Below are 26,851 nucleotides of genomic sequence, written 5' to 3'. Positions count from 1 at the left end.
TCCAGCCCAATCAATTTCCGGTGTTTAATCTCCCTAAAACAGCTCCAACAATCGGATCAAAATTCAACAGCGATATGCATGGCCTTTCCCGCCAAAAACCAGTATTTGAAATTTGAAGAAGACCTCCCCCTATCCAGTTCTGGTGTCCCTTTAGCAGCTGCCTGGAAATGGGTCACCCCTTAGTAATTAGGTTACCCCTTATCCAAAGTGAGAGCCCGTATAGTAATTTTCTCCCACGAGCGCAAAAACCACTTTCTTAGCCAATTTCGCCGCAAAAGCTTATTTCTCCGGAAATACCTACAGGGACATAAAAAGCCATAATAAGTACAAAAATGGGTACTAACACAATATACAATGGGGCTATATTAGACACATAAATGCGTCTGTCACCAACACATATTTCAAGAAATAGATACGCGAGATAAACTCGGCTCGAAATAGCAAATGTGTATAATCAAAGTCTGTATAGCAATACAAATTTTTTCTCAAGATAGGACATACAGTAGATAGACTTTTGAGTGATAGATAAGTTCAAGTCTCCACATACCTTATAGTCGATGAAGTTCAAAAAGTTCCTTGAGTAGTTCTTTGCCTTTGTGTTAGAGCATAGCTCGGTCGACCTCGCATGCTTTGCTATCTCAAGCATGTTTGTCAATGTTAGTGATCAAAACTATGAGTCTTGATTTCTAGCCTACATAGCTAAGTCTCGGACTAGGATAGAAAAGTGTAGTTGAGCTCAAGGACTTCATGGCGATCCATCATACAACGAAGATCTACACAAGGAACCGTGGAACTTCATCAACAAAAAGGTATGTGGAGACTTGAACTTATCTATCACTCAAAAGTCTATCTCTTCTATCTCCTACTTCTTATGAGGCAAAAGTCGTATGCTATATAGACTGGATCATACACATTTGATATTTCGAGCCGAGTATATCTCGCCTATCTATATCTCGAAATCATGTGTTGGTAAAGCGTTTCGCTTTGATCAAGTTTATCTTCACCTAGTGACGAAAGTCATGAAAAGTTTCAATTACTTTGAGAATTGCTCTGGCGTGGAACGGTCTGTGAATAACGGCTATATAATGTCCTCTGAGAATGTCTCAATGATTGGAATGAGAGTTTAGATTACATAACCATGTATTCCTTAATCTGAAGTTTTTGAACTTTGTTGATTGAGAGAAACCGGAGGAATTGGCTTTGCCAAGTCCGCGAACCCAGTCCGCGAACTTAGTCCGCGAACTGACGGAAGTTCTCATACCAAGAATTTCTGCTGGGATTTTCCAAAAACTCGTTTGCGTGTTAGTCCGCGAACTCAGTCCGCGAACCTAGTTCGAGAACTGGCGGAAGTCACTTTGCCGAGATTTTCTGCTGAGTTTGAAAAACTCTGTCGGTTGTCTTAAGTCCGCGAACTTGTTTGTGAGTTAAGTGGTTATGATCTAAAGATGTGCTCTGAACATGAAACTTAATTTACCAAGGAACTCTTTATGTAAACCGTGGCTATAAAGTTCATGAGCCGATTCATCGAATCGAATCATCTTTGTTTCAATTGTGTCTTGTGTAGTTACATAAGATCTCGTTGCAAATGAAAAACTCTCTAACTAGTTCATTTGAGTCAATTGAACTAGTTATGGTGAAAAGAACGAGGTTAATATGAAATGCTCATATGGTTAACCGTTTGGGTTACTATGTTGAACCAACATACACGTACACGTTTGGGCATGGTTTTCGCAAACCCAGCAAGCGTATACCCAAGTGTGTGTGACAAGCTAAGTTTTCGATCTAACGGTTAAGAAATATTAACTTGAATCTAAATCAGGTTTTCATCTAACGGTGAATATTGATTGCTTTGTAACTAAGGCAAAGCCCTGATTTGAAGGCTATATAAAGGAGACATCTAGCATTGTGCAAACTAATCCCCACACGTTTGTGTGATACTAGTGCTCTCGCTAGAGTCGATTCTCCTTTAACCTTTGGTTTTCTTCTCTAAAACCAGGTTAACGACTTAAAGACTTCATTGGGATTGTGAAGCCATACCGATACTACTTTTATCGTAGTTGTGTGATATGATCTTGCATCTTCTATCGTACGAGTACAATATATTGATTGGCTTGAGATCGTGAGAGTTCTCCGATAGGCAAGATAAAGAAGTCACAAACATCTTCGTCTTACTATTTGTGATTCCTCGACAAACCGCCTGTGTAGTCAGGAAGGATTGTAGAAAGGTGATTGATTAATCTAGGATGTTCTTCTGGAATATAAGACCGGATTATCAATTGGTTCCTGTTCACCTTGATTTCATATCTTAAGACGGAACAAAACCTAGGGTTTTTCTGTGGGAGACAGATTTATCCTTTGATAGACTTTTCTATGTGAGACAGATTTGTTTATTATCAAGTCTGCGATTTTGGGTTGCAGCAACTCTTGGTTGTGGGTGAGATCAGCTAAGGGAATCAAGTGCGCAGTATCCTGCTGGGATCAGAGGAGTAGGAGTACAACTGTACCTTGGATCGGTGGGAGACTGGTTTGGGTTCAACTATAGTCCAGTCCGAAGTTAGCTTGGAGTAGGCTAGTGTATGTAGCGTCTTAATACAGTGTGTATTCAATCTGGACTAGGTCCCGGGGTTTTTCTGTATTTGCGGTTTCCTCATTAACAAAACTTCTGGTGTCTGTGTTATTTGTTTTCCGCATTATGTTTGTTATATAATTGAAATAATACAGGTTGTGCGTTCGTGATCATCAATTGGAAATCCAACCTCTGGTTCTTGATTGATATTGATTGATCCTTGGACATTGGTCTTTGGTACCGTCTAAGTTATCTCTCTTTGATAAAGACTCGCAGAGTATATTGGAGTTTGTCCATACAGATTGCTAAGCGAAATATTGGGTGTTGTTGTTAGACCCCCTCTTTTTCAATTGGTATCAGAGCAGGCAAATACGTTTAAAGACCTAACCAGTCTGTGTTTGTAACGGTCTGACTATATGGACCATAAAATCTCAATTGACGCTTCACCAGTTTTAAAAAACAACCATAAGAAAAGGTCTGATAAACTTGCTACTCTTCAAAAGAGATTGGAAGAACAAATCCGGATCTATTATGGTCTTGTTGCAGAAATTGGAACTCTTAAGGGTTTGATATCTAGTAAGAGTCTCTCATTGAATCTGGGAGAATCCAGTTGTTCCTTTCTAAAGAATTGTCACCATTCAGATAATGTTCAACGATCGCCTGTTGAGAAAACTGATGTGACTAGGAACCACTCAGACAAATGTCAAGAGTCTGACTTATATGGATGCTCATCTGATCATCCTCAACAAGCCTGTATGTTTTCTTTAAGGAGTCTGGTGGCTGAAAGTAATCCTTGTAAGAATACTTTGCAACCTTGTGTTACTCAAAAAGGACATACAATTCTGTCAGGAAATTCCAATCAGAAAAGTACTGATAATATGAGTAATCTTGCCTTGATTTCTACCTCTTCCCTTCAATGGTGTAGTGACAGTCGTTGCGGTCTTTTTCTACATGTGCTAGGCAATTCTCCACCGTGTGTCGTCTATCGTTTCTTAAAGAGGAGTAGACTCTACAATCAGAATAAAAGGAGAACTTCCGGTTGGTTGTTATTCTTCTCAATTAAAACCAGAAAATATTGATACAACTCTAAACAAACTATTTGGGAAAAAAGATAATGGATGATGAGGTTGATCAACTTCATAGACAAGTTGTGTGGAGTCTTGTATCGTACAAGTCCAAAGTCTATATATTGGTTCTAAATGTGTATCCAGGAATAAGGGAGATTATTTAAACAGTTTCAGAGATAATCTCAGGCTCATTTCTCAAGGACACTCACAAGTTGAATAATTTGAGTCTAAAGAAACGTTTGTTACTACGGAATGCTCCTTATCTTTTCAACCTACTTATAACTGTAGCAAGTTCTATGTGACAAGCACTTCCAGGAATAAAAGAAGAAGAATCTCTGCTCATGTGTCTTACCTTAGAAAGTCAGTATGGGATAAACAAGGGGAGATTTTTGGTCCCATCGTTTCTATCTAACCCTAGACCTTCGCGTCCCCATGTTTGTCTTGAGAAAATGGGGATTTGCGTCTTTTTGGCTCAAGGAGTGTATTTTTGGTTATTGTTTTGTTTTTATCTATATATATCTCTAAAAATACAAAAGCTTTTGTTTGTCCAGGGTTTTAGTCGTTCGCAAACGGAGAGTCTCAAAGTTTTTGTTCCATGGCACCTGTTACTAGATGCAGCACAAGAAGGAATGCAACTCTGGCAGCTAACGTACGTCGGTGTACTGGGATTCCCTCCACAAGTTTGAAGAAAGTGAAGGCTACAATTAATGGTAAAAATCCTTCCTTAAACCGGTTCTTGTCTTCTTATCAAAGTTATGAAAATTTCAGGAACCTGGTAAAAGAATTCATCGGCAAAAGAAATAGCTTAAAATCTCGGATCGCTGCATCCTTAGATGATATAATTCACTACGAACGAATGTTGTCTCAATCTACAAACACTATACGAAAACTAGAAAAGGAACTTATTAAGTTGACAGTGTTTTCAAAAGATTTGGAGGAGTTGAATAATCCCGTTGTCAATGGACTTTTCAATAACGAGAAGGAGTTCTCTAAAGAAACTTTGGAAAAAATTCATTTATGCCAAGTATGTCTTCTTTTTGGTTTAGTTGGAAGAATAACTAGTGCTTTGAATAGCGAAGATTGTGATTACACATAGCTATTTTTGTTTTCATCTTCTTATGTTATTTTTTAGGTTTATTTGTTTTAATTTCTAAAAATATTTGGAGGATGATATTATTGCAGTATTGATCTTTATGATTTTGTGATATTGCAATTTGATGATGGGATATGTATTGTTTGCGTGCGTGAACTTGAATGTCCCATATGCTGTCAAAAGTAAAGTCGTTCATAAATTGATACTCGTATTGATGAAAGGAAGAATGGACTTTTGACAATTACAAAAGTATGCCTGTGCAGTCATTTATTTGATAGAAAATAGGATGAAATCTTTTGTTTTGACACGGATAAAGTCTATTATGTCGTTATGGTGGAAAATAGAATAGATCCTTGTATGTTATCCACGGTGTTGATCTTCATTGATCCGTTTTGTTATGTATTACCGTGAAGTCTCCATTGTGTGTCTTACGTTGAGCACGATACAACTAAGTCGATTATTCTTATTGGCTTTGTTGGTTGTTCCATAAGATGCTATATGTTGAGCATTATGAACTAAATTAATCATCTCGGTTGGTTATTTAGTTATTTGCTCCGAAAGTATTCTTTTGTCGAGCAAAACTTTTAACAATTAAATTGATTACTTTTTTGATTAGTTTAGTTGTTTGTATTCCAATTAGATTAATTATGGGTTCTCTTGTAATTAGTCTAGTTGAGTTTTCATATATTCCACAAGTCTTTGTGTTGAGTATATGAACGACTATACAAATCATGTTCTATTGGTTGATGTAGTCATATATTCCGTAAGATTTTTTTCCTTATGTTGAGTATGTAAACAATTAAGTTAGTCATCTCCGTATGATTACCTTAGTCGTAGCTCCGTAAGTTTACTTATGTTGAGCACTTTCAATTAAATTGATCACTTTTGTGGTTTGATTTAGTTGTGTATTCCAATTTAATTAATCATGGGTTTTTTTGTGATTAATTTGGTTGAGTTTTGGATATAGAAAATCATTTCTATGGTTTTTGGTGTCCAATTAAAAATCCTTCTTTTCTTTCGCAATTAAGGTCGCTCTTGTTGTTCTTTCGGGAATGACGTCGAATGAGGGAGAGTTCTTTTGAACTTCTGCTTAATGGTAATATCTTGCGGGTGTGCGGATGTGGAATTTTATAGGGGTTATATTGTATCTTAAAACTCCTTGATGAATGCATTTAGCTTCGGCTTTATGATTGCATCTAAATTAAGTTGGTATGTATTTTTTTCTTTTAGTCTATGAAACGTCTCTTCTCGGAAATTTCATTAGGATCCCGTTCTTGTACCTTTGCCAATTTTATTGACAAAAAGGGGAAGAATTAATGTGTAGTTCTACTACATATACATATGGTTTTCGGATCATTGTGTAAGGGGGAGTGGTTTCCATGTGAGATGGAGTATTGACTAAGGGGGAGTGATACATATCACCGTAGTATTATTGTTAAAGTCATGATGTAATTGGACTTTGAGGTTACATAATAATACTATGTCACTGTATAATGATGATCGAGAATCTCGATTTCTCTCATTGTTATAGCTACGGATCTTCAACAACGGTGATGCTAAACTTACAACCTTTGGGATCATTGGAGTACTTGGAAGGACGAATATTTCAAGGAACGTTGAAGATTAGACTATGGAATATGAGCCACTAAAATTTATCTTTTTTGTATTTCATATGTATTAATAGTTTTGTAACTAAAATTGACAAAGGGGGAGATTGTTAGAGCATAACTCGGTCGACCTCGCATGCGTTGCTATCTCAAGCATGTTTGTCAGTGTTAGTGATCAAAACTATGAGTCTTGATTTCTAGCCTACATAGCTAAGTCTCGGACTAGGATAGAAAAGTTTAGTTGAGCTCAAGGACTTCATGGAGATTCATCATACAACGACGAAGATCTACACAAAGAACCGTGGAACTTCATCCACAAAAAGGTATGTGGAGACTTGAACTTATCTATCACTCAAAATTCTATCTCTTCTATCTCCTACTTCTTATGATACAAAAGTCGTATGCTATATAGACTGGATCATACACATTTGATATTTCGAGCCGAGTATATCTCGCCTATCTATATCTCGAAATCATGTGTTGGTAAAGCGTTTCACTTTGATCAAGTTTATCTTCACCTAGTGACGAAAGTCATGAAAAGTTTCAATTACTTTGAGAATTGCTCTGACGTGAAACGGTCTGTGAATAACGGCTATATAACGTCCTCTGAGAATGTCTCAATGATTGGAATGATAGTTTAGATTACATAACCATGTATTCCTTAATCCGAAGTTTTCGAGCTTTGTTAATTGAGAGAAACCGGGGGAATTGGCTTTGTCAAGTCCGCGAACCCAGTCCGCGAACTCAATCCGCGAACTGACGGAAGTTCTCATACCGAGAATTTCTTCTGGGATTTTCCAAAAACTCGTTTGCGTGTTAGTCCGAGAACTCAGTCCGCGAACCTAGTCCGCGAACTGGCGGGAGTCTCTTTGCCGATATTTTCTGGTGAGTTTGGAAAACTCTGCCGGTTGTCTTAAGTCCGTGAACTTGTTTGTGAGCTTAAGTGGTTATGATATAAGATGTGCTCTGAACATGAAACTTAAATTACTAAGGAATGCTTTATGCAACCGTGGCTATAAAGTTCATGAGCTGATTCATCGAATCAAATCATCTTTGTTTTAATTGTGTCTTGTGTAGTTACATAAGATCTCATAGCAATTGAAAAACTCTCTAACTAGTACATTTGAGTCAATTGAACTAGTTATGGTGAAGAAGAACAAGGTTAATATGAAATGCTCATATGGTTAACCTTTTGGGTTACTTTGTTGAACCAACATACACGTACACGTTTGGGCATGATTTTCGCAAACCCAGTAAACGTCTACCCAAGTGTGTGTGACAAGCTAAGTTTTCGATCTAACGGTTGAGAAATATTAGCTTGAATCTAAACCAGGTTTTCATCTAACGGTGAATGTTGATTGCTTTGTAACTAAGGCAAAGCCCTGATTTGAAGGCTATATAAAGGAGACATCTAGAATTGTGCAAAACTAATCCCCACACGTCTGTGTGATACTAGTGCGCTCGCTAGAGTCGAATCTCCTTTAACCTTTGGTTTTCTTCTCTAAAACCAGGTTAACGACTTAAAGACTTCATTGGGATTGTGAAGCCAGACCGATACTACTTTTATCGTAGTTGTGTGATCTGATCTTGCATCTTCTATCGTACGAGTACAATCTATTGATTGGCTTGAGATCGTGAGAGTTCTCTGATAGGCAAGATAAAGAAGTCACAAACATCTTCGTCTCACTGTTTGTGATTCCTCGAAAAACCGCCTGTGTAGTCAGGAAGGATTATAGAGAGGTGATTGATTAATCTAGGATGTTCTTCGGGAATATAAGACAGGATTATCAATTGGTTCTTGTTCACCTTAATTTCATATCTTAAGACGGAACAAAACCTAGGATTTTTCTGTGGGAGACAGATTTATCCTTTGATAGACTTTTCTGTGTGAGAAAGATTTGTTTATTATCAAGTCTGCGATTTTGGGTTGCAGAAACTTTTGGTTGTGGGTGAGATCAGCTAAGGGAATCAAGTGCGCAGTATCCTGCTGGGATCAGAGGCGTAGGAGTACAACTGTACCTTGGATCGGTGGCAGACTGATTGGGGTTCAATTATAGTCCAGTCCGAAGTTAGCTTGGAGTAGGATAGTGTATGTAGCGGCTTAATACAGTGTGTATTCAATCTGGACCAGGTCCCGGGGTTTTTCTGCATTTGCGGTTTCCTCGTTAACAAAACTTCCGGTGTCTGTGTTTTTTATTTTCCGCATTATATTTGTTATATAATTGAAATAATACAGGTTGTGTGTTCGTGATCATCAATTGGAAATCCAACCTCTGGTTGTTGATTGATATTGATTGATCCTTGGACATTGGTCTTTGGTACCGTCCAAGTTATCTCTCTTTCGTAAAGACTCGCAGATTTCTATTTGCTTGAGTAAAGATCTAATCGAGAGATTGAGATACAAACTCTTTGTTTTTTTTTTATTGATTGAGTCTGACTGTCTAGTTGATTCTCATAAAAAGTATATTGGAGTTTGTCCATACAGATTGCTAAGCGAAATACTGGGTGGTGTTGTTAGACCCCCGCTTTTTCACTTTGTATGATGATCGTCATGGAGTCTTGAGCTCAAATACACTTTCCATCCTAGTCCGAGACTTATCTATAAGTAGACTAGAAATCAAGACTTATATTTTTGATTATTAACATTGACAAACATGCTTGAGATAACAACGCATGCGAGTTCGACCGAGCAGTGCTCTAACAGTTTCATTAATCGATTAAGATTATTGTGAGGTGATTGATAATACTAAGCTGTTCTTCGTGAATATAAGTCCGGTTTATCATTTGGTTCATGTTCACCTTGATTTATCAAAAGACGAAACAAAAACTCGTAGGTATATCTGCGGGAGATAAATTTATCTATTCAATAGACTTTTCTGTGTGATACAGATTTATTTATCAAGTCTTCGACTTTGGGTCGTAGCAACTCTTAGTTGTGGGTGAGATCAGCTAAGGGAATCAAGTGCGCAGAATCCAGCGTGGTTCAAGAGGCATAAGGAAGGCAATTGTACCTTGATCAGTGTGAGATTGGTTAGGGATCAACTACATTCCAGTTCGAAGTTAAATGGTAGTAGGCTAATGTATGTAGCAGCTTAATACAGTGTGGTGTTCAAATCTGGACTAGGCCCCGGGGTGTTTCTGCATTTGCGTTTTCCTCGTTAACAAAATTTCTGGTATATGTGTTATTTTTTTCCGCATTATATTTGTTTATATAATTGAAATATCACAGGTTGTGCGTAAGTTCAATCAATTAGATAATCCAACCTTTGGTTTTTGATATAAATTGATTGAAACTTGGATACCGGTTTTTGATACCGTCGAAGTTATTTCTTATATTCAATCAGGCTCGCAAATTCCTATTTGTTTGATTGCGGATTGAATTGAGAAATTGAGATATAACTCTTTGATATACTTTTCTTAAGATTGAATCTGACTGTCTAGTTGACTCTCTTGAAAGTATATTCGAGTTAGTCCATACAGATTGTTAAGCGAAATATTGGGTATGGTTGTTAGACCCCCGCTTTTTCAATTGGTATCATAGAAGATAAACACGTTTAAGACCTTAGTATTTGTAACGATCTGACTCTATGGAAAATAGTGTTATCTCTGACAACGCTACACCAGTTCCGAAGCACTCTGGTTTGGTTCAAATTCTTGAGTCTTCTGAGAAATATTTCATATCTTCTCATTTGACTGAAACTGTGTTCAACTAGAAAAATACCTAGATGAACAGTTGGATGATCTTTCAGATGAAAGTGATTCATAAGAAGGACAAGGTGTTGATGAGGAAGTCTCTCAATATATTAAGATTTTTGACCATATCTTAAAAAGAGAAAAGTCAACATCTTGCTTGGCTGAATATCTGACACCTCTCTGTCAAGAAAATAGGAAATTGAGAAAACTCTTTAAGGGTTATGATTATGGTTACAAACTCTTACACTGTTAAAGATCGTGAAGAAGATGTGCGTTCAAAAAGGTCTGAATGTGATAATCTTCGTCGAAATCTCTTTGTGTTGAAATAAAGACTTGCAAAATCTGAAGCAAGATATGACTCTCAACAAAAATGTTTTAATGACAGAGAAATCAGTCTTCTCGCCAGAGAAAAAAATTGGAGGCTGATTTAGCTGCTGCTCTTGATAAGGTCAATTCACTGGAAGTGAATCTGAAAAGATTCAATGCTAGCTCTACACAATTATCCTCTATGCTGGGAGCATGTAAAGAACATCGTGATACACGTGGTATGGGCTATAAAGGAATAGACACTTCAAGTACTAGTAAGATCAATTTTGTTTGTGCTAATGACAAGTTTCTAAGTTAAAAATCACTAACATCAAAAGTAAAAAACTTCACTCAGCAGCTGATGTTCCAAGGAACAAGGATTGTCAACCTTCGAAAACAGCTCATATGAGAACAGTCAAGAACATTCCCTACAACTGTTATTATTGTGGAAACAAATGTCACCTTGAAAGGAGATGTCGTTTCCGACTGCGGAATGAAAAACTTCATAACATTCTTGTATGGATGTCTAAAGAAGTAATTAAACCTGTTTCTCATCTTGCTGGAGTAAAAAGTCTTGTCTGCAATCAACAAAAGTGCTGTGATGAGCCAATTCTTGATCATAAATATGACACAAAATCTGTCTACAATTGTAAAGGGAAGAATTTCATATGGATAACTGACTCTCAAATTACTTTGTGAAGAGAAAAAGTCATCGGAGGAAAAAGAAATGTTCAATCTCCTTGCCTCTCACTAAAGAAAGTCTTGAATCTAAAATGTCTGCTCCAGACTACATTCACATTAATAATCGAGTCTCGGAGCCCAACACGAGTTTAGACGGACTCAAACGCAGCATTAAGAAGGCAAGGAAGGCTGCAGTTTCAGGTATCTCTTGTTCTCCTCTTGTTAATTCTTTTTCGACTAACCCTATTGTTTTTTCTGAAGATCTTCATGAAAGAAAAAGGGAAGATGTCAATATCCTTGATGAGAAAAATGCTCATCAAAATACTACTTGACTGCTCAAAATATCATCCTCCTTGTAACTGTGTGAGGATGCTTATAATTCTCAAGAAGTTTTTTTTGTCTTGAGAAAGTAATCTTTGTTGTATTATTACCCTTATTTTTTTAAAAACAAAAAAATAATATAATGATGATCATGCTACTGTTGAGCCCTGCTCCAGCATATTATTACATATTGTAATATATTTGATCAATAACTCTTGAGATTTTTTTTTTGTTGCTTACCTTGAAAAACTTATGTTTTCTTCCCTTTGATGGGTGAGTTGTTGTTTATCAACAATTATCTTATGTTCTTTTGAGCTAAGACCTGTTTGTCATTTTGTTTAGAATTTGTCTTTGATTTTCTATCAAAAACTACTTCTAAGTATTACTTTCGTGGTTTTGAACCTGGTTCATAACCATAAGTGCTCGTACACATGACCCTTACTGAATGTATACGAGTAACCCTAGGGTTTCCCTATGAAGCACTCATACATATATGTATCATGTTTTTCATCTTCTTCTGATACATAAATGTTCCGTAACGTCAAAAGTTCTCCTGATGTTTGTGGTGTGCATAATGGATGGATGCAACAAGGAAGACAAAGTTGAGAAGGGCAAGGTTATTGAGTTTCACGAGAACCCTGTTTTCATAAATTGCTACCATGATGTTGATCATGAAAACAAACTTCCAGTTCAGATGTCATATCAACTGGTAGGAAATCTTCTTCGAGATTTTGATGTTGTACGTGAACAACTTGGAATTGCAACAAAGAATCTTAAATTTCTGAAAAACGAAATGAAGAAAGCAACTGATGAACTTGTCTATGTTCGATCTTTGGTTGCTGGTCATGTCTGATGATTTTCGGTTGCGTTCTTCCTAGGAGTTATAATTCTTAATGTCTAGGAAACTTCTTATGAGAATTTATTCTTGTGTTTTAAGAAGGATAACTAGGGTTTGGAATAGCCATTATTGTGAATACACGTAGATATTTCCAACGATTGTTATCTTGCAATGTTTTTAGATTTATTTATTTAAATTCTAAAGTTTATTTGGAAGATGATTTTGCAGTATTAATCTTTATGGTTTTATATATTACAAATTATTATGGGATATGTGTGTTTGCGTCCATGAACTATGATTGTCTCATACGTGGTCAAAAGTTAAGTCTTTCATATGTTATTATGCAAATATTGATAAAAGATTGAATGAACTTTTGACAAACAAAAGTTAAGCCTATTACGTCATTATGCAAATATTGATGGAAGATAGGATGAACTTTTGTTTACAAAGATTAAGTCTATTATATGTCTGTATGCAAATATTGATGAAAAATAGAATGAATCTTTGAATATTCCGCAGTATTGGTTGTCATGATCCACATCTTTGTGTAAATACTGTGCGGCTCCGTAAGTTTTCTTATGTTGAGCATTTCCAATTAAATTAATCATGGGTTCTCTTGTGGTTAATTTAATTGAATATTTTGGATACAAATTCATGTTTCATGTGATTTTTTAATGTCCAAATAAATCAAGTAAGGTCGTTGTTGTTATTCCTTTGGGGATGACATTTTATGGGGGAGAGTTCTTATTTTATCTTGTGATTAATTTCCAAATCTTTGTGGGGAGTGCGGCTGTGGAATATTATAGGGGTTATCTTGTATCTTTATAGACTCCTTGATGAATGCATTTAGCTTCGGCTATATGATTGCATCTAAACAAAGTTGATATGGGGTTCTCTTTTGGTCATGAAGTATCTCTATGGAAATTTCATTAGAATCCCACTAGTTTTCGTACCTTTGCCAATTTATTTGACAAAAGGGGAGAATTAATGTGTAGTTCACACAAAAAATACATATGGTTTACGGATCATTATGTACGGGGGAGTGGTTTCATGGGAGATGAAGTATTGACTAAGGGGGAGTGATACATATCACCATAGTATTGTTGTCGAAGTTGTAATACAATTGAACTTTGATGCTGTATAATAATACTATGACACTGTATAACAATGATTGAGAGCTATTGTTTTCTCATTGTCATAGCTATGGATCTTCAACAACTATGATGCTGAGTTGAACACATTTAGAATCATTGGAGTACTTGGAAGTGACGAAGATTTCAAGTAATGTTGAAGAACCAAGGAGATCAAGCATTTGGATGAGAAGCTACAAAGTTTATTTATTTTGTAATCCATATGTATTGATAGTTTTGTCACTAAAATTGACAAAGAGATATTATTAGAGCAATGCTCGGTCAAACTGGCAAGCGTTGCTATCTTAAGCTTGTTTGTCAAGTTTAGTTGACAAAACTATAAGTCTTGATTTCTAGTCTACTTATAGCTAAGTCTCGGATTAGGATAGTAAGTGTAGTTGAGCTTTAAACTTCACGACATTCATCGAATGAAGACGAAGAACTACTCAAGGGAACTTGTGGAACTTCATCAACAAAAGGTATGTGGAGACTTGAACTCATCTATCACTCAAAAGTCTATCTACTCTATCTCATATTTGAGACAAAAGTCGTATTGCTATATAGACTTCAGTTATACATATTTGATTTCTCGAACCGAGTTTATATCGCTTATCTATTTCTCGAAATATGTGTTGGTAAGCTTTTGCTTTAACCAAGTTCATCTTTTATTCTTGACGAAAGTCAAAAGATGATCATGTGAAAATTTTCTTGTAACATCTTACATGATTTGTGTGAGACAGTCATTTGATGTAGGCTCAGAATGTTTCTTATTCATCATTCAATCACTTGAAAATTGCTTTGAAGCTAATAGTTTGTGTGAGACAGCTATTGTCGTCTTCCAAGAATGTTTCAATGATTGAAATGAGGGTTTATAACATGTAACCATGATTGGATATAAACATAGTGCGTATTCACATTTGTGTAAAGTCCAAAACCGGGAACCATGGTATGCGTACCCGTACACGTATTGGTTGGTTGTTGGAAGTACGGGAAGTAAGTATGCGTACCCGTACGCATACTGGTGGAAGTTCAAGTTCTGTGAATTTCTGTTGGAGTTTGGAAGTATAGTATGGTATGCTTACCCGTACGCGTACTGGCGTAACCAAACTCAGTCCAGCTACTTTGGTATGCGTACCCGTTTGCATACTTAAGTATTTTGTGTTCTAAAATCGATTTGTTCATGAAATAATACATTTATATAATAAGAAATGCAATCTTTTGCAAACCGTGGCTATAATGTTCATGAAATGATTCGATTGAATGAAAATCGATTTTGCTTCAATTGTGTCTTGTGTAGTTACATAAGATTTCCTTGCAATTGAACAACTCTCTAACTAGTTTCATTTTGAGTCATTTGAACTAGCTGTGATGAAGATGAATAAGGTTGATATGAAAGTGCTCGTATGGCTAACCACTGGTTAACTATTGTTGAACCAACTAAGTGTACACGTTTAGGTACGGTCACCTTTATTAAAATGGTGGTACATTTCATTTGTGTATAACAATCTAAGTTCGATCTGATGGTTGAAATATATTAGCTTGAATCTAATCAGGTTGTCATCTAACGTTGAATATTGAATGCTTTGTTACCAACGTAACATTGATTGCAAACCCTAATTTGGAGACTATATAAAGGAAAACTCTAGAAACTGGGAAACTTAATCCCCACACCTCCTGTGTGATACTAGTTGCAACTAGAGTCGATTCTTCTTTAACCTTAGGTTTTTCCAAAATCCTGTAGGTTAATGACTTGAAGACTTCATTGGGATTGTGAAGCCAGACTCAACTATTTTCTCTGTAGTAGCGTGATCTGATCTTGCTGTTTTCTATTGTGATTGAGTACTATCTTCTTTAGGATTTTCTCGAGATTTATTCTCCGATAGGCAAGATTGAAAAGTAGTCAGAAACATCTTCGTCTCATCGTTTGTGATTTCACAATATCTTGTTTCGTTAATCGATTAAGATTATTGTGAGGTGATTGATAATACTAGGATGTTCTTCAGGAATATAAGTCTGTTTTATCAATTGGTTCCTGTTCACCTTGATTTATCAAAAGACGGAACAAAAACTCGTAGGTATATCTGTGGGAGACAGATTTATCAATTCAATAGACTTTTCTGTGTGATACAGATTTTTTTATCAAGTCTTTGACTTTGGGCGGTAGCAACTCTTAGTTGTGGATGAGATCAGCTAAGGGAATCAAGTGTTCAGAATCTAGTGTGGTTCAAGAGGCGCAAGGAACGCAATTGTACCTTGATCAGTGTGAGATTGGTTAGGGCTTAACTGCATTCCAGTCCGAAGTTAACTGGTAGTATGCTAGTGTCTGTAGCAGCTTTATACAGTGTGGTGCTCACATCTGGACTAGGTCCCGAGGTTTTTCTGCATTTGCAGTTTCCTCATTAATAAAATTTCTGGTGTCTCTGTTATTTCTTTTACGCATTATATTTGTTTATATAATTGAAATATCAAAGGTTGTGCGTAAGTTCAATCAATTATACCTTTGGTTGTTGATGACACTTGGTTGTTGATTTTTGATACCGTCGAAGTTATTTCTTATATTCAATCAGGCTCGCAAATTCCTATTTGTTTGATTGCGGATTGAATTGAGAAATTGAGATATAACTCTTTGATATACTTTGAAAAGGGAAATTTGATTCTAAGATGAAGGTATCTTTCTTGGCTATGCTTCTGATAGCCGTGGTTTTCGAGTATTTAATCTCAGAACCCAACTTATGATGGAATCTGCAAATATCATCATTGATGATCTGAGCAGTTTTCGTCATGATAACCCTCCTGCTGAGTTGCCCCCAACTAAGACAATTGAGAAAGTCAAGGAAATCCCAGAATCAGTTGAAGTTGTTCCAACAGTCGTTGATCCTGATATTTCCAGTGACGAGGAGAAGACCACTGTTCAGGATATTCCTGTTGAACAACAACATGTTCCTCCACGTCACCTCTGGGTTCAAAGGAATCATCATACTAACAGTATTATTGGAGGAAAAGATTCCACAACCAAGAAAAGAGGACAACTTCAAAATATTTGCAATTTTGGTTGTTATCTTTCACAAGTAAAACCCAGAAACATTGATGAAGCTCTTAACGATCCATTTTGGGTGAACGCAATGCGTGGAGAGTTAAATCAATTTCAAAGACAGGATGTATGGGAGTTTGTACCTTGTCCCTCCAATATTAATATTATTGGTACCAAATGGATATTCAAGCACGAGTCTGATGAATTCGGCACCATTTTCAGAAACAAAACCATACTTGTCGCTCAAGGATACTCACAGATTGAAGGTATTTATTTTGACGAAACCTTTGCTCCTGTGGCACGCCTTGAGTCCATTCGGTTGCTATTAGCTCATGCATGTTTTCTTAAGGTTAAGCTGTTTTAAATGGACATAAAATCCGCGTTCCTAAACGGAAATTTAAAGGAAGAGGTCTATGTTGCTCAACCAAAGGGATTTGAAAATCCTGACTTCTCAAATCATGTCCTTAAGCTCAAAAAGGCATTATATGGGTTGAAACAAGTGCTTCGTTCTTGGTTCGAAAAACTAACTACTTCTCTTCTCAAGAAAGGTTTTTCAAGAGATAGAGATGATAAAACTTTGTTTACAAAGTGCAGTGGGAAAGATGTTGTAATTGCTCAAGTTTATGTAGATGATATCATCTATGGATCGACTTCTGAGAAACATGCAAAAGATTTTGAAGTCTCCCTCGGTAAGGAGTTTGAAATGAGCAATGTTGGTGAATTAAAATTCTTTTTAGGATTACAGATTCAACAACATAAGGATGGAATTTACTTATCTCAAGAAAAATATGCAAAGGATCTTGTGACAAGATTCAATCTTGTGATAAAGGAGTAAATGTGGATCAAAATATTTATCGATCTATCATTGGAAGCCTTTTATATCTTACAACTACTAGACCAGATATTGCTTTTAGTGTTGGTTGTTGTTCCAGGTTTCAGGCTAATCCAAAGGAATCTCATCTTGTAGCTGCGAAAAGGATCATGCGATATATCCAACACACTATCAGGTTTCGTCTATCCTATACTTTTGATACTAACACTGATCTTACTGCGCATTCAGATGCATATTGGGCAGGATGTGTGGAAGACAAAAAGAGTACTTCTGGGGGATTTTCTTATGTTGGTTTGAATCTTGTGGCATGGCATAGCAAGAAACAAAACTCACAATCGCTGTCTACATGCGAAGCAGAATACATTGTTGATTATGGAATTGACACTGGTGTAATGAAGATCTTTTGTGATAATTCAAGTGTGATTCGCATCACTGAGAATCCTGTTGAGCACTCAATAACTAAGAACATTGACATAAGGTATCATTTTATTAGAGATCTCTATGAAAATGGTATCATCAATATGAAATTTGTGCCTTCCGAACAACAATTGGCTGGTATTCTCATCAAACCTTTAGATACTGCTACATTTCAACACTTACGAAAGTCTATTGGTGTTGTTTTGGATGAATAGTTTTCTAGACTTTTTCCCCTGAACTTATTCGTATATTTTGGGAAATCAAGGCTTAGAACGTTAGTATAATTTTGTTTCAATTTCGTATTTCTCCGTAGAAAATAATTTTGTTAGGAATCAAAGTATACCTTTAAATCCTTTTTTTCTTGTGAAAGTAAGGTCGCTCTTGTTGTTCTTCCGGGAATGACATTTTATGGGGGAGAGTGCTTAATTGAACTTGTGCTTAATTGCCAAATCATTGGGCGGAGTGCGGCTATGGAATATTGTAGGAGTTTTCATGTATCTTTATAAACTCCTTGAAGAATACACTAAGTTTCGATTATGTGAAATCACCAAAACAAAGTTGATATGTTCTATTTTAGTCATGAAGTATAACTATGAGAATTTCATTATGATCCCACTAGTTTTGGTACCTTTGCCAATTTGTATTTACAAAAAAGGGGGAGAATTAATGTGTAGTTCACACTACAAATACATATGGTTTACGGATCATTATGTAAGGAGGAATGGTTTTCATGTGAGATGAAGTATTGACTAAGGGGGAATGATACATATCACCATAGTATTGTCGTCAAAGTTGTGATACAATTGGACTTTGATGCTGTGTAATAATACTATAACATTGTTGAACAATGATTGAGAGCTACTGTTTTCTCATTGTTATAGCTACGGATCTTCAACAACTATGATGCTGAGTTGAACACATTCAGAATCACTGGAGTACTTGGAAGTGATGAGGATTTTGAGTAATGTTGAAGAACCAAGGATATCAAGCATTTGGATGAGAAGCTACAAAGTTTATTTATTTTGTAATCCATATGTATTGATAGTTTTGTCACTAAAATTGACAAAGGGGGAGATTATTAGAGCACTGTTCGGTCGAACTCGCAAGCGTTGCTATCTCAAGCTTGTTGTCAAGTTTAGTTTCCAAAACTATAAGTCTTGATTTCTAGTCTACTTATAGCTAAGTCTCGAATTAGGATAGAAAGTGTAGTTGAGCATTAGACTTCACGACATTCATCGATCAAAGACAAAGAACTACTAAGGGGAGCTTGTGGAACTTCATCAACAAAAGGTATGTGGAGACTTGAACTCATCTATCACTCAAAAGTCTCTACTCTATCTCCAATTTGAGACAAAAGTCGTATAGCTATATAGCCTTCAATTATAAAAATTTGATATTTCGAGATGAGTTTAAATCGCTTACATATTTCTCGAAATATGTGCCAGACCCAACTATTTTCTTTGTAGTTGTGTGTTCTGATCTTGTTGTTTTCTATCGTGATTGAGTAGTTTCTTCTCTAAGATTTGCTCGAAATTTAATCTTCGTATCATAGTTTTGCTACCATATGATTAAGATTATTGTGAGGTGATTGATATTTCTATGTTATTCTTCGAGAATATAAGTCCCGAATATCAATTGGTTCCTGTTCACCTTGATTTATCAAAAGACGGAACAAAACACATAGGTATGTTATCTATTCAATAGACTTTTCTGTGTGAGACAAATTGGTTTATCAAGTCTTCAACTTTGGGTCATAACAACTCTTAGTTGTGGGTGAGATCAGCTAAGGGAATCAAATGCGCAGAATCCGGCGTAGTTCTAGAGGCGTAAGGAACGCGAATGTACCTTGATCAGTGTGAGATTGGTTAGGGCTCAACTACATTCCAGTCCAAAGTTGACTTGGAGTAGGCTGGTGTCTATAGCGGCTTAATACAGTGTGGTGTTCAAATATGGACTAGGTCCCAAGGTTTTTCTGCATTTGCGGTTTTCTCGTTAACAAAATTTCTGGTGTCTGTGTTATTTCCTTTCCGCATTATATTTTCTATATAATTGAAATATCACAGGTTGTGTGTAAGTTCAATCAATTGTGAATCCAACCTTTGGTTGTTGATTTAATTGATTGACACTTGGATATTGTTTTTTGATACTGTTCAAGTTATTTCTGATATTCAATCGGGCTCGCAAATTCCTATTTGTTTGATTGAAGATTGAATTGAGAAATTGAGATATAACTCTTTGATACACTTTTCTTAAGATTGAGTCTGACCGTCTAGTTGATTGTCTTAAAAGTATATTCGATTTAGTCCATACAAATTTCTAAGCGAGATTTGGGTGTGGTTGTTAGACCCCCGCTTTTTCAAAGTCTTTAAGTCGTAAACCTAATTATGTTTCTCAGAGGAAACCTAGGTTCATATAGGACAGCTATAGCAAACAACTAGGACACAAAAATATCAGGGATTAAGTTTCCTAATTGTTTGAGTCTCTTTATTTATAGATTGTCAAAACCGAGAATAACTTAAAATTCAAGCTAAGATAACTTAAGATTCAAGCAAACACTTTCTCTGTTTGGATGAAACTCTTGTTAGGAGTCCATGTTAGCATGTGATAAATATATGTCTTGAAATCACATTGAAGAATACACAATGGTCCGAGTATAATGATAGTTCTTGACAAATATGCCCCTCGAACTTAAAAGCAACATCGTGTTCATTTAAACGCTTAAGATTTAAATCATGATTCTCAATACAAAGTGTTTTAGTGATCAATAATGTCTTAGAGATGTCTATGAGAGTCTTAACAATGTTAAGCATGTTTGGGAAAATAGTCTATAAGCATTTGCATGATTCGTACTGGGTAGGTATGCAAAACGATACGCGTACCTATGACCAATTCGTGATTTCAAGGACCAACAATACGCGTACTAGGTACGTGTACCGCTTGGTTGTTCACCAACTCAGATACTTTACAATACATGTAGTAGGTACTTTTCATGTACCCGTTCACGAATCAAGAACCTTTAAGGTACACATACTAGGTACATGTCGCTACATGAATCCAAGTTTTAGTAAGTTCTTGAAACTTTCTTTTGACGTTTTGAAACATTCCCAAATATTATGGATATAAAATATCATTGCTTGTGCAATTTTCAAATGATCCATATGACACAAACATAGTTCTTGAACATTAAATTTCTTCTAACTAAGATTGTTCAACAATGAATGTTCTTGAACATCTATTGTTTGAATCATATTTCAAGATGTTTAACAAGACAGGCTTGACTAATTGATTATTGTTTTGTTATATTGTTTGTTGTTTTCTTTTCTTTCTCTCTCCTGTCCTTTCATCTTCTCTCTTAGAAAAAAAAACCTAGCCTCCATTTGCCTCTTACTCAGATTTGGTCCTTTTTGGACCAGATCTGAGCAATTTTTCTTACGGGAAATTAGGCTCAGGCCCAACCCATGGATAACCCATAATATGAGGCCCCTAGATAAAAGAGTTTTATTAGTAGGCCCTGAATTAAAAAATAAATTTAATAAAAGCGAAAAGACTAAATTAGCCTCAAGTATATAAGAGGCGTCACCTACCTTTCTCTCGTTCAGACGCCATTATTTCATTTCCAAGGAGAGAGAAAACAAATCTCACTCACCTGAAACAGAAAGAAATCTAGAAAAAAACCCAAAAAATCAAGAAATCTTCCTGAAATCTGTTCCAAAACAAAGATCGAGATCAAAAACTATTCATCATTTGCTAACCCCTAAATCAGAGAAACAGATCGAAAAAGTTTCAGATTCAAAAACCAAAAAAAATCAAAAGAAACAGTTTCAGATTCAGTTTCAGATTCAAAACCTAAATCGTCGTTGTTACTGATTCCTGTTGATGAAATACTCCGACGATTAATCACTAGGTAAGTTTTGATTTGAAGCTGTTAGTTTTGATTCCTGTTGTTACTGATTCGTGGGTCGAAAATTTCTGAACTAGGGTTTGTAATGAGATTACAACAAACATAACTCATTCTGACTGATAATTTTACAGATCGGAGAAGGAGAACAATCGTTTGTGCATAAAATCCATGAAATAACTGATTAAATAGAAACAAAGGTAAGTCATGGATGTGATATAACTGATTGATTTAGTTGATTTCATTTCTGAGATGTTACTGTTTGAAAACCCTAGAAACTCTAAGTTGAATTGCAATCAACTAACTTGATTTTATTACTACATCAACTGCAGATTCAGAATCAAATTTCTTTTGGAATAAAAATGGTGAAAGGAAAAATGAATCCCCCTAGAAAAGATGATACAATTACAGGTACTAAGTTGTGAAAACTATTGTTGTCATGGTCTCATGTTTATTTCTCATATAATGCTTGTGAATATGTAATTACACAGACAAGGACATGTGTAACTATAAGTTACACACTCAAAATGTAACCACTGACTGTGTTGTGGTTTGTATATTGATTGTGTAACTTATAGTTACACATACCAAGTGAGCCTGTCACCACTGACTTGCCTAGGGATGTGTAACTAGTAGTTGCACATAAAAAATTGGTTGTGTTTAGGATGTGTAACTTGTAGTTACACATAGAAAATTGGTTGTGTAAATTAAAGTTACTCATTAATATGCATGTGTAAGTTAAAGTTACACCTTGTAGAATGTCTAGGATTGAGTGTGTAACTTGTAGTTAAAATCTACTAACTGAAGAAATTTAAAAGTTTCTAATGTAAGTGATGCTTTTGAATGTATAACTACGCAAACAAGGGCCTGTGTAACTTTAAGTTACACATTCAAAATCTCACCACTATGTTGTGGTTTGTATATTGAGTGTGTAACTTGTAGTTACACATACAAATGAGCCTTGCAGAAGTGGTTGTATAACTTGTAGTTACACATCTTAACTGTGAGTTACACATTCAAGATGTTACCAATGACTTGCAAAGTGGCTGTGTAACTATAATATACACATTGAAAATCTAATCACTGACTTTCCAATTGACTGTGTAACTACAAGTTACACATGCATAATAACATAACTGATTTGGCAATTGCCTAGATAACTAAAAGTTACACATGCAAAAATATAACCTATGACTGTATTGTGTTTGTAAATTATAGTTGGACATAAAAAAATGACCCCTTTAAACCTTCATATGCATGTAAGTTAAGGTTACACAACACAGAATAGAATGATTCAGTTTGTGTACTTGGAAAATACACATAGTTTGTAACATGATTTTCATTTTGTAGTTAAAAACGAGTGTATTTGATAAGTACACAACATACTGACTCATGCTATTTTTGTGTGTGATGTGTACAGGAAACCTAAGGCAGTCGTTGAATGCAGTAAAGGATTTAGTAAAGGTGATAAAGCCTATAGGACTGACTGATAGGGCTCATAGATATCTTAGGAGAGCTGCTTACGGAGAACTCGTAATGATGTATTACGATGACTATGATACAACTGTACCAACTACAACAAGACAGATAACTACCAACAAACACGGCGTCTTGAAGCTTGAACTGCTTTGACATGGATTGTGAGACACCATGTTCATTCAAGTTTGCTGATGATAAGATTATAGAGTCTACACCGCAAAGCTGGCTGGTATATTTTGCATGCAGAGGATTGGAAGCAGAAAGGGTCAGAAGCTGTTAAAGTACTATTGTCCTAGTGATTTGACTGACAATGTTTTATACACAAATACTTCACCGATATCAAATCTACAAAGCATCAGACGACGGTGACTAAGACAAACATTTTAGAGAAGATAAAACAACTTATGGCAAAAAGGAGAAAAAGTGGGAAAAGAAAGAAAGTTGATGAAAAGGATCTAGTTTGCCTGATAGGTCTTTATCTTTGCTGTGTATTGTTTTTTGGCGACAAAAATGCCAATGGAGTGAACGCGAATATCTTAGTATCGTTAAACTTATGATACGGTGCTCAAGGTGTCGTGGCCTGATTTAATACACGAGCACTTGTTTGAAGAGATTCATACTAATCTTAGTTGTTTGTCAAATGTGAAGGCTTGTGTGCAATACCTACTGGTAAAAGCTTGTGTGTAATTTCTATTCCAGCAGTTTTAGTGTTACGTGATGGATATTTTTGTTCAATCGACTAATTAAAATTTATATGTTGCAGTTATTGTTTGCTGAACACACGCCAGCAGGATTAATCCCGAAAGTTGAGAACCACGAGGAAGATATCCCGATGGGTTGGGAGATGGGATATATACCAGATTTCTGATTACATTTGGAAAACAGACATGACACAGTTTTCGGTAAGTGTTATATGTCAGTTGGTTTAGGTTTTGTAAATTTATGGTAATGTAATTTAGATAAAACTTTGATGTAATCAAAATTGTCATGTGTAGCTATAAGTTACACATTTAAATGTGCTTGTGTAATTTATAGTTACACATGCAAAAGATAACACAAGTGAATGCAACTATAGGTTATGTAACATATATATCCTGTTTGTATATATATCCTGTGCTTATGTAACTATAGGTTACACATTTTATATGTATATCCACTTTACATTAGATATATGTGTAACCTTTAGTTACACATATCCACTTTACATTAGATATATCTAATGTGCTTATGTAACTATAGGTTACACATATAAAATGTGCTTATGTAACTTTAAGTTACACATACAACCGAAAAATGTATATTTAGAATGTTCAACTGTTTTTTGCAATCTCTTTTTAACCTCTCCATCTGTTAATTGCAGCCAACTCCTAGCTTTGTGGCTGAGTTTTCACAGCTTGAGAAGCAGCTGGGTATATCAACCGTGGTACCCAGCAAGGACGACCTGCAAAGTTGGCTGAAAGCGCAAACTATTGAGAATAGCCATCTGAAAGAGCAACTGCAAGAAAAGCAAGCAATGCTTAAAGCAGTGTATGCAATTGCAAGAGAAGGGATATCAGAAGGGGACCTTTCAGGAACAGCGGAATTCAAGGTTCACAAATTTAGTTGCCAAATTATGCAAGCAATGGGTATTGATCCTTACAAAGTGACCCAGGAAGAGTTTATGCAACATGAAGATGATGTACATGGAGGTACTGAGCATGGAGCTACTGAGCATGAAGAAGAAGAGTTACAATTAGTTGAGACAGAGCAACAAGGAGATGGAAGTACTGAGCAAGAGAAAGAGAAAGATGACGCGGAAACTTCCTTCCATGAAGAATGTAAGTAGTTGTTCATTTTTAATATGCTTCTTTAACTTGATAGAGGTACCCAATTAGTTGACACTAAGGTCTTTGAACCTTTTTAATTTCATATTTTACTTGTTCATTTTTAACTTGCTTGTTTAACTTGATTAGACTTAATAAATGTTGAGTAAACTGATCATATGGATGTGTAATCCCTAGTTACACATGCCACATGCATGTGTAACTTCTGGTTACACTAGTTAGATGCATGTGTAACTCCATGTTACACTAGGTATCCATGCCATATTCATGTGTAACATGAAGTTACACATATTAGTTATCCAAGCCAGTCGATTACACATGATATATTCTTCTTGAAATTTTATTAAAAAAATTTAACATCATCATCATCATCCTAATTCTCGTTTCAATACTTGTGCAGTTCCATGTATGAGCCTTGCAGCTGGAAATACGCCAACAATTCTGCAAGCTCAAACTGCTGCAGAGGGGCACAAAAGACCACTCAGGACATATAGTTCGAGTATGAAGAGTGTGACAACTTGCAAGACTCCACCAAAGAAAAGGCCTGTCGCAAAGCAAAAGCCCACTCCTACAAATAATGTTGATGAGGAGCAGAAGAAAGATGTTGAAGAGACACCTGTTACGGATGAGGCACAGAAGAAAGCTGCAGATGGTGGAGTTGTGGATGGGGCAGGTGATGATGTAGCTGCAAAAGCCGTAGGTGATGATGTTACTGCAAAAGTCAATGAGGATACACCTGCAACTGTTGGTGACGGTTTGGTTATGACTGCTCCAACTCAGCCAACTCCTGGAACTTTTGATGACAGTTCTGCTTCAACACAGTTTGAGGACTCCATGGTGATAACTGCTACAACACCGCAAACACAGCCTGACAATGCTCAGACCTACAGGTTGGTGCAACTAGGAGCTAACCCCGATGATATGACGAATGTTGAAGTGAGTGAAATGATAGATGAGATCGTCAGCAACATTAACAAAACTGAACATGGACCCGCAGTGACGGAGAATGCAGAACCTACCTCAACTGGTAACCACTCTTCCGTTCTATGTTTTGTTTGTAATGGAAGTGTAACTTCAAGTTACACATTGTAAAAGGCATGTGTAGCTTGAGGTTACATACAGTGTGTTTTGTTTGTAATGGAAGTGTAACTTCAAGTTACACATTGTAAAAGGCATGTGTAGCTTGAGGTTACATACAGTACATTATTATTTTGGCTTGTGTAACTTTAAGTTACATACATGTGCTAATTTTACTGAGATTCTGCCTATATTTGTTTGCGCAGCTACAACGCAGGAAAACGTTTTTAGCCTTGGATTAGAAAAAACTCCAAAACCTGCAGGAGAGTTACTGAAGGAAGCTGCGAATACAATAAGAGAAAGGCAACCATCATTCATACAACAACGTGTGCTGAGGAATAGAAAAATCCCAACACAAGATCTGAAACAATATCAAATAAATTCAAAGAGGATTAAGAAGACAGCTAATGAAGAATCTCAATGCGCCCCCACAAGGTACAATTCCTGACTGTCTTCCATGTGTATGCAATTACATGAAGATCAGGATGAAGAATAAACCACTTGACAAAAAATTAACCTCAACTATGATGCTATGGTGGACTGACAAGCTGAACCGCATGAGAGGAAGCATGCTATACAAGATTCTTTCGGATCCATCTAGAGATGTGTAAAGCAGTCATTAGGATTAGAAAAAATTCTATACTCGCAAATATGTTGTTAGCCACAAACAGATGTTAGACTTGGAAAATATGTTGTTAGAAACTTTTAAATTTCGTCAGTTAGTAGATTTTAGCAGTTCTTAGTTTTGCAAAATATTTTTGGGTTGAAATTCTTTGAATTAAAAACTTTTATCTTGTTAGAACTACTACTGCTGTGTGTACAGGTTTCAGAAAGTATGCAACAGGTTAAGTAACTACACATCTTAATTTGATGCAGAAAGTGTAACCTGAGTTTACATATACATTTATCATGTGTAAGCTAATGTTACACATCCATATATTTGAGTGTAAACTGAAGTTACACAAGCCATTGATCGGATTGCCCAATAAATC

At 36.0% G+C, this 26,851-nt stretch overlaps 1 protein-coding gene and 1 long non-coding RNA gene across 3 annotated transcripts; both read left to right on the top strand.

Moving 5' to 3' along the window:
• The first annotated feature begins 21,452 nt into the window (after positions 1–21,452).
• Positions 21,453–23,780, top strand: LOC113333286. 2 transcript variants are annotated; one of them, XR_003351890.1, is made up of 4 exons: positions 21,453–21,486; positions 21,615–21,680; positions 21,813–21,891; positions 23,723–23,780. It is a non-coding gene; the product is annotated as an uncharacterized LOC113333286 (long non-coding RNA). The 2 variants fall into 2 exon arrangements; XR_003351894.1 differs by lacking the exon at positions 23,723–23,780 and adding an exon at positions 22,901–22,929.
• Positions 23,781–23,803: 23 nt separating this feature from the next.
• On the top strand, positions 23,804–26,307 carry LOC113351872. The gene is made up of 4 exons (XM_026595786.1): positions 23,804–23,861; positions 24,320–24,776; positions 25,183–25,809; positions 26,066–26,307. The coding sequence occupies exons 1-4, from the start codon at positions 23,847–23,849 to the stop codon at positions 26,305–26,307; spliced, it is 1,341 nt and encodes a 446-aa protein (XP_026451571.1). The 5' UTR covers positions 23,804–23,846.
• The last annotated feature ends 544 nt before the right edge of the window (positions 26,308–26,851 follow it).

Source organism: Papaver somniferum, chromosome 1, assembly GCF_003573695.1.
Source record: "Papaver somniferum cultivar HN1 chromosome 1, ASM357369v1, whole genome shotgun sequence".
Classification (NCBI taxonomy): Eukaryota; Viridiplantae; Streptophyta; class Magnoliopsida; order Ranunculales; family Papaveraceae; genus Papaver; species Papaver somniferum.
Note: the sequence above shows the minus strand (reverse complement) of the source record. Positions and strands in the feature narration are given on the sequence as shown.